Source organism: Etheostoma spectabile, chromosome 12, assembly GCF_008692095.1.
Source record: "Etheostoma spectabile isolate EspeVRDwgs_2016 chromosome 12, UIUC_Espe_1.0, whole genome shotgun sequence".
NCBI lineage: Eukaryota > Metazoa > Chordata > Actinopteri > Perciformes > Percidae > Etheostoma > Etheostoma spectabile.
Genome location: NC_045744.1, coordinates 28,794,632 through 28,803,027, shown reverse-complemented (window position 1 = coordinate 28,803,027; position 8,396 = coordinate 28,794,632). Strand labels below are relative to the sequence as shown.

Below are 8,396 nucleotides of genomic sequence, written 5' to 3'. Positions count from 1 at the left end.
AGTCTTGTTATGTGATGCTTTATTATTGGGTAACAGATGGTTGTAGATGGCAAACCTAGGTAAGCTTTACCCATAATTGTAGGCTTATATTTTATTAATGGTACACTATGGCATAATTTCCACTTGAGACGGGGGGACATGTCCCCCACACTTTTCAAAATCCAGTTTGTGCAACCCTACTTTAAAAACAAATGGTTAAATTTTATTTTCTAATTTTCTGTGATCTGTCCTTATTTTAAACAATAAAGAAAGTAAGACATCTTTTTACTTATACATAGTTTAGTACGATTCTTTCTGGAAGAATTTATCATGATGATCAACTTAATTATTTCCTGGATTTTGTATCATCATAGTCCCTGAACTTTGGTAGAAATGCAAGAAATGGGATTCAAATAGAGAACCATAGAACCCCCAGACCACCGGTTTTGTGTCCTCACATTTCTCCAACCAAAGTTACACCCTTGATGGTGCATACAATAGCTGCTATTGCAAAGTGATATTTAGTGGAAAGGCTTACATTAAAAATAGGTTCAAAATCTTTCAAGTATAGTGTAATCTACAGCCTGTGGAGATAGGCAATGCAAGACATGCCTACTCTATACTCACATGCCTATGTGTAACACGTTCTATGATAACACCCATAGGTTGTGAAAAAAATAATTAATAATAATAAGACGGTATCACCCCATGTTACCTTGAATTTGATTACTATTATCATTATTTATACCTTGGAGTTCACCATGGAGGCATATGCAAGAAAAACAAATGTTTCTTCAAGAATTCAAGATAGCACAGTTGATATAGCCTACAAATGATCATTTTGAGGGTGAAGTGTTCTTTTTAGTAAAATATTTGAAAAGGCCACTTCTTCCACCACTGTTTAAATTTGAATTGTGAAGCAGGATATTCCTGCACACAAAATAAATCCCTGGATACATAGAATAAGTTACGTTTTAAGGGTTTAAATAATACTGTCATTACATTACAGTAATGGTAAAAAAAAAAAAAGTCACACAAACAAAATTGTTGTTTGAAAAGCATTGCAACAAATTTCACAGGTACATTAAGACCTATATGACTGAAGCATCCCTGGGTGGGCAGTGCCACACCTCCGAGCTCCGTTACCGCAGCAGCGGCGGCGGCGGCGGCGGCGGTGGTGTGATCATGTGACGCCTGCATTTCCGACACAACAATACAACACCGTATTGGTCTGCATTCACTCTCCCCCCACGCCTGGCTCTCGGTATGGCGGACGGCGAGAGGTCCCCGTTACTATCAGATCTGGGAGATGGTGCTCTTGGCAGTGGTAACGGCGGGGTGTCTCCCGGCGCAGCGCCCTACGGTGTGCCCAGCAAACCACAGAGTGAGTATCCATGGTGCTCTCTTCTCCAGCCCCAACCTAGCTCACATTAGCCTCCACTGACAGGGCATTCTGGTTAGCCTTTTAGCTCAGCTGTGAGCCATCCTGTTGGGACTGTGCTTGTGAAGGGCATACTGTAAGCTTCCAGAAGGTGTCTTTATTCTCATTTCCTGGGGTGCTGAATGCAGTCAGGACGTGAAGCAGAGACGGAAGGGAATCAGCGTTATGCTTACTTGCTAACCTAGCAACCGTTATTTAGTAGCTTTGGTAGCTAGCTCTAGCTACTTAGCACCGGCAAACCTTGCGCAAAGAACCACGTTTGCAGTTCAGAATTTGTATCGTTAAGATTGATTTTATTAACATTTCCTAACACAAATTGTTGCATGTATTGCAATTGCTGAATGATGCCCACTGTACACGCAGGCTAGATAACTGTACCGCTTAGCTAGCTGGCATCTGAGAAACACCAGATTTGATTGACATATGAGAGCCATTTCGGAGGATGGCGAGGGAAGCTGCTAGAGAGAGCTGCGACCAATTGCAGCTCACAAAGGGAGGGGCTGTGTGTATATTCATTAATGGAAAAGGCACGATATATGGCTTCTAATTGTGTTTTGCTCCCACAAACTGCTGTATAGTCTGCTTGCTCGAAATGTAGAGTGGGTTTAGCTGGTAGTTAGTAGGCTACTGTATGTTGCTTCTGATTAAACTGTCCCAGTCACTCACTCATTCTTGGTAAGATTTCCCTCAGTCCCTCACTAATACTTAGATGTTTTTTTTGTTGAAACTTACCCTGGTCAGCATTCCAGGAGTGTTTTTCTTCTAAAGCTCCTTTCAGCTCACCTCGAGACCAAATCGTATTATCTTGTTAATCGTAACATAAGAGGTTACTTGTCATGGGAATGTAGCCTTTTTTTCCCTCCAGTCTATTGCGTAAATCTTGTGAATGTGCTGCCTCATTGTATTCACCATTCTTTCCCCTTCCTTGTCACCCTCCCTGTTAAGGCTTCCCTCCGTTCCCCAGCCCTACTCAGCCCTCGGTGCTCCTCGGGGAGGACCCTCCGCCCTACTCCCCTCTCACGTCCCCAGAGAGTGGCAGTGCACCTGTCATCAGCTGCAGGGTGTGTCAGAGCCTGATCTCTGTGGAGGGAAAGATCCACCAGCATGTGGTGAAGTGCGGGGTTTGCAATGAAGCTACGGTAGGTTTCAAGTGTATCTGCACAGCCGTATGTAGCACACACACAATCCGCTTGCAATGCAGTTGCAACACACACATGCACAAATAGTGGCAATTTGTAACTTTCAGTTTGTGTTGATTCCAGCGCCTCCTTTGGACAAAGGCAGCAGTGTTTTTACCACATCTGCTGTCCTAAAGGTCTTTTCTTTATGGTGTTGTAATGCCCACTATATATTACTGAGTTAGTGTTACCGGGAGGTTATACAATTGTGATGAATGTTTAGCTTAGACAGAAAATCATTAATTTGCAATAAAATAATTCACTACAGATGCATCGTTCTATTTCAAGTTTTACATACATTCATACGGTTACATAGCCTGTATCTATCGTGAGCTAAACTGGGTATCGCTCTGTTTTTGTTTTTTAGGGGGGGGGCTTTTCACTTTATTAGATAGTGACAGTGGATATACAGTAAAGTGGGGGGAGAGGGAATGACATGCAGCAAAGGGCCGCAGGTCATATTTGAACCCGGGCCGCTGCAAAGGACTCGGCATGGGGCGCACGCTCTTACTGGGTGAGCTAGAGGCCACCGCCACTGTCACTGTGTTACGAGCCAAAGCAATAGGAGTTTGTTGAGAAAATCCAATAGAATAATACTTAGATTTACGTTTTACACAAGTACAGGGGGACAAGGGAAAAGAAAGTAGTAGGCCAACAGAAACGGAGTAAAAGGAATAACACAGCCACGTTAAATAGAAGGGGTCGTAATTTAATGTCGGCTATGATGTACAACTACATCGCGCAATCTAAAGTTATTTTATAAATTAAATAAATCTATTACATACCTGAAGGCCAATTCGGGGTCGGTTTTGAATCATTTAAAATCCCGTAATTGTCTCCATCTGTTGAAAGCCCGACCGAGTGTGCCTGTCGTCTTTCACTTTCCTTTTTAGATTTTAGTTGTTCTTTTTTTAATTTCCTTATTTTCTGTAATGACCCTGCCAGAGTATCAGCCATAACTAGAGCAGATAACTTCTAAAATAAAATAAAAATACAATAGGCTTATCTCCTGCTACATTTTTACCTGGCTGCATAGGCTTTTCTGGTGTTACAAAGAAATCTGTGACCCGTCAGAATGTGTACTCTGTAGTGCCGTCCGACTGCTGTAAATCATTTTGTAACTTAATGGAATAAATCTGACCCGGACAAAGCATTAATAAAAACTATATAAAAATAGTACTATATAGTAAATAGTTAGTTTAATAGTTAGTCTTGTTTGCTGTTACAGGTCATTTATGACTATTAGATGGATCATCAAAAGTTACACTTACTTTAACCTGTATCTTCTATTAAAGGGTTGTTTCACACAAATTACAGAAACATATTCCCCTTATAAACCTCTGGTGACGTCTGGTGACAGTTGATACCAGCCAATCATTCAACAAAACACACAGTGGCGCAACAGACTACGTTAGATGCAGCGTGTGGGTAAGTTTGGATCAACAAAGGCAAGATACGCTAACAAATGCCATAGCGACGGGGATAGCTACAGACTGCAGGCTCAGTAGGGTTGTGGGGGACATTGGTCTGAGAATCGCAACAACGACGGCAGGTATGAGATTCCCTGAACACGCACCATCACAAGAATACACGAGTTGTATAAAAAGGAGAGGACTGCAAAACATGCACCCGCTGTTTCTCTTACTAGGGACTACTGGACTCACTGGGTAACCAGAATTATCTCGGAGTAACAGTGCATTATACTGATGAAAAGTGGGCGCTGCATTCACGTGCTCTGACTGTAATAAAAACAGAGGAGAGACATTAAGCTGAAACATGCGCGGGACACTTTACTGAAGTTGCACAGCAGTGGAATGTGTCAAATAAAGTCACCGCAGTTAGCACAGATAGTACAAATAGATACGAAATCTGATCGCTGCTGCGAGCCTTCTGCCTTCTGATCATGTCCCCTGCTTTGCGCACGGTCTCCAGCGTTCTGTCACAGTGTCTCTGCTTTACAGCGCATTGGACAGTGTCCCTCAGTGTCTCTGCTTAACAGCACGTAGGACAGCGTCCTTGCGAAGTGCAGAGAAGTTGTGGGGCACTCTAAACCCAGTCCAGTAAGTGCTGCAAAGTTAGAGCAACAACAGAAGAACATGGACATAAGAAGGAGTCGCTTATGCAACACGTTCCAACCAGATGGAATTCATCTCTGGACATGATAAATACATTATGTTTAAGTTGAGATGTAGGCCTACACTAAATATTTTATGTTGTTTATAACTACTTTATAAACAACATGCTGGTAAGTTTTTGCAGAACAAATGTTAAGGCACTTTTGTTCATATGGCAGAACATTTAAAAAAAAATTGCACTATATACACTACTTTTGAATTCATTATTTCATTTTGCGATTAATCGCGATTAATCAGGGAAATTATGCGATTAGTTTCTATTCAACAATGATCACCAAATTAGCAACAACATGGCATGGCATGGCATGAAATGAAAAGTTGTTTTTCCAGGTGATCCAGTGACTTGTTCACTCCAGACCGGTGTAATTAGGTTGATAAGAAACCTAATTAAAGAAGAAACCAGACTTATTGTAAAAGTTCTATAGGTAGCTTTTCAAACATTAGCCATGGTTTATGATGTGAACCTAGTGTTGACAAATTGGAGGATATCCAATATGAATTATTAATACATGTATGAATCCAAAAGCTATACATTCATCAACTGATCTGTCAGGCCTGTGACTCTGTAATTCAACCAACTAGACAAGATTTAGACTAAAAGCACATGTGAGAGTTTGATATTATTATTGCCTTAACTATTTACTACTGTAAATGAGTTACCTAAAAGGTCATATAGCATGTTGTCATCACAGGTTTTTCTCCAGTCATGTCGTCAGTCTAAAAATGAATAAGCGGTGCCAGAATTATTGTCCAAGATCCAGTGAAACGCTAATGGACAGGGACAAAAGTCAATCTAAAACAGGGTGTCCCCTAGAAAACTTATTAGGCCCGGTGGCAAGTGTCTTTTTGCAACAAGGGCCCGGCTGGGACCAGACACAGACTGATGGCAGCATCAATGGAGAGCCCACTAGTTTCTGTGATAACAGAATCATGGACAGAATAGCAAAATTGAGAATTTAAAAAAGCTAAACACAGATACAGTGGTGTAAAAAAGTGTTTACCCCCTTCCTCATTTCCTGTTCCTTTGCATGTTTGTCACACTTAAGTGTTTCGGAACATCAAACCAATTTAAACAATAGTCAAGGACAACACAAGTAAACACAAAATGCAATTTGTAAATGAAGGTGTTTATTATTAAAGGTGAAAAAAAATCCAAACCATCATGGCCCTGTGTGAAAAAGTGATTGCCCCCTAAACCTAATAACTGGTTGGGCCACCCTTAGCAGCAACAACTGCAACCAAGCGTTTGCGATAACGTGCAATGAGGCTTTTACAGCGTCCTGGAGGAATTTTGGCCCACTCATCTTTGCAGAATTGTCCTAATTCAGTTACATTAGAGGGTTTTCGAGCATGAACGGCCTTTTTAAGGTCATACCACAACATCTCAATAGGATTCAGGTCAGGACTTTGGCTAGGCCACTCCAAAGTCTTCATTTTGTTTTTCTTCAGCCATTCGGTGGTGGACTTGCTGGTGTGTTTAGGATCATTGTCCTGCTGCAGAACCCAAGTTTGTTTCAGCTTGAGTACACAAACAGACAAACTGTATAAAACATACAGATGAGGCTTTAGTTAGTTTGAATTTGGTGTGGAACATGCATCATTAGCATTACCAATGGAACTTGGATCATACAGATATGTGTCAAAACCCAAGTATTGGCTCAAATCCAAATTTGTACAGGACTGTGGATAGGAGGCAAAATATGTTTGATCTACAGGGTCTTTATTAGTGTTAATGGGGCATATGTTCTAACCGTAACACAAATGTTGACACTGATGCATATCTAAATCATCAATAACGACAGGTGACTAGAATTTGACAATCCACTGTGTAATGATTACTTGTAATATCAGTTTTTACTCCCTATCACTACCTCTCTCCCTACAGTGCAGATACAAACTTGACTCCCGCAGCTTTTGTAAGTGAAATTGATGATGGAGCAGGAAACTCCCAGGACTCACTCTGATCTGGTTAGTCAGTTTAATGACTCAGTGGAGAGAGCCATCAGCAGGACAGACAGCAGGGTATTCCATTAGGTCCAGAGGAAGGCCTCTTACCGGTATACAGATTCAAGTTTCAGTTCTGTGTGAGCTCAAACTATGGCCTTGACAACTGAATTTGGCCTGCGGTATTATGTGACCTAGTGACATGTTACAAAGTAGGCTGCATACTAGGGCTGCACAATATATCGAAAGACACTCTCGAAAGATATTTTCTATTAGTTGAAATAAAATAACAGTGGAAAAATGCACTTTAAAATGGAACTGTCATGATTTTTTTAGCGGTGGTTTTTAAATTCAATTCAATGTTACATTTTTTCAATAAAAGGTTAGGTATGATTTCCTTTCATTTGTTTTAAATTTAACCAGCAGTTTGTTGTATTATAGCAGAATACTGAAAGCAGCAGACTGCTGCGTCACAAAATCGACACCAGCCGCCACATATTGCGTTTTGTTATAAACATTTTTTTAACGCTATTTAAAACATGCAATGTATTAGTTCAGCTGCATTTCCTTTCCCTGCTCTCCTCTGTCTCTGTCAGTGACGCGTCTCTTTACACACACACACACACACACACACACACACACACACACACACACACACACACACACACACACACACACACACACACACACACACACTCTCTCTCAGAGCACCTCCCCTCCGTGCACACATAGTCTGTTTTCATGAAAATGAGAGAAGACGGCTGGCGAAAGGTTGGCATCTCGTGAACACCTTTGCACAATCCCACATTAAAAACTGCTATGAAAATATTTTTAAATCTGAATACAATGTTGTCAGTGTGTAAATGTTGGAGACCCGACTTTTAGCAAACAAGTGATTGCGCCTGCTTTAAAGTTAACTAGTTGCAATTTTGCAGTAAAATGCATTTTTTTTATTCTTACACTAAATGTTTGCTGCTTCAATCGAGATAAGTATTGAAAAGTATTTTCCACGACTGAAAAAGGCACGGGTTAAGGATTAAGACCAGCCTGAACTGGTGGTATCAGTCTGAAACAGCTGAACAGTCCGACCAGTGTAATTAGTTATGTTATTAATTAGTTTACAATGTCTTCAGGCTTCAACCAGTGCTGCTCACGCAGAAAGACAGGGTCCGGGAGAGAAAGAGAGAGATTTGTTAAGCATTGAAGAAAGAATGGAAGGAGGACAGCATCCAACTGCATGTCCTCCTTAGTTTTTGATACTTGATTGTCACGAAAATAAGGTTCTAGAGTGAGCGCTTGATGTATTAGTGTAAGACTTAATTATTTGACAAAAAAATTGTATGAACAGAAACAAGCAGCTTTTGACCAGTTAGGGACTCTGATGCACCAACAGTATTGCGATGTATCAGGAATGCAGTCCCTTGGTGCTCTACCCTGCGACTCCATATATCTCCCAGAAAGCCTCTCTCTCCCACGTAGCGTTGGCTAATTCTCATCCATCAAGAATAATTGGCTTGTTATCTACTCCTATTGTAATCCGTTGTTCTACCATCTTCTTATCTCTTCCCCCTGTGTGTCTCTGCCTCCCTCTGCAGCCCATTAAGAATGCCCCAGCAGGGAAGAAGTACGTCCGCTGCCCCTGCAACTGTCTGCTCATCTGCAAAGTTACTTCCCAGAGGATCGCCTGTCCTCGGCCATATTGGTGTGTGTGTGTGTGTC

The 8,396-nt window shown here is 41.3% G+C and overlaps 1 protein-coding gene and 1 long non-coding RNA gene across 2 annotated transcripts in view; one reads left to right on the top strand and one right to left on the bottom strand.

Moving 5' to 3' along the window:
- Nucleotides 1-1,097: 1,097 nt before the first annotated feature.
- The window catches only part of pip4p1a (phosphatidylinositol-4,5-bisphosphate 4-phosphatase 1a), a 21,960-nt gene continuing 14,661 nt past the window's right edge, over nt 1,098-8,396 (top strand). The window contains exons 1-3 of the mRNA XM_032530606.1: nt 1,098-1,363; nt 2,366-2,559; nt 8,273-8,379. Of these exons, the coding sequence (XP_032386497.1) occupies nt 1,246-1,363; nt 2,366-2,559; nt 8,273-8,379 (419 nt within the window). The 5' untranslated portion in view covers nt 1,098-1,245. The remainder of the gene's footprint in view (nt 1,364-2,365; nt 2,560-8,272; nt 8,380-8,396) is intronic.
- The window catches only part of LOC116698607 (uncharacterized), a 15,361-nt gene continuing 14,278 nt past the window's right edge, over nt 7,314-8,396 (bottom strand). The window contains exon 3 of the long non-coding RNA XR_004334260.1: nt 7,314-7,372. This is a non-coding gene — a long non-coding RNA (uncharacterized LOC116698607). The remainder of the gene's footprint in view (nt 7,373-8,396) is intronic.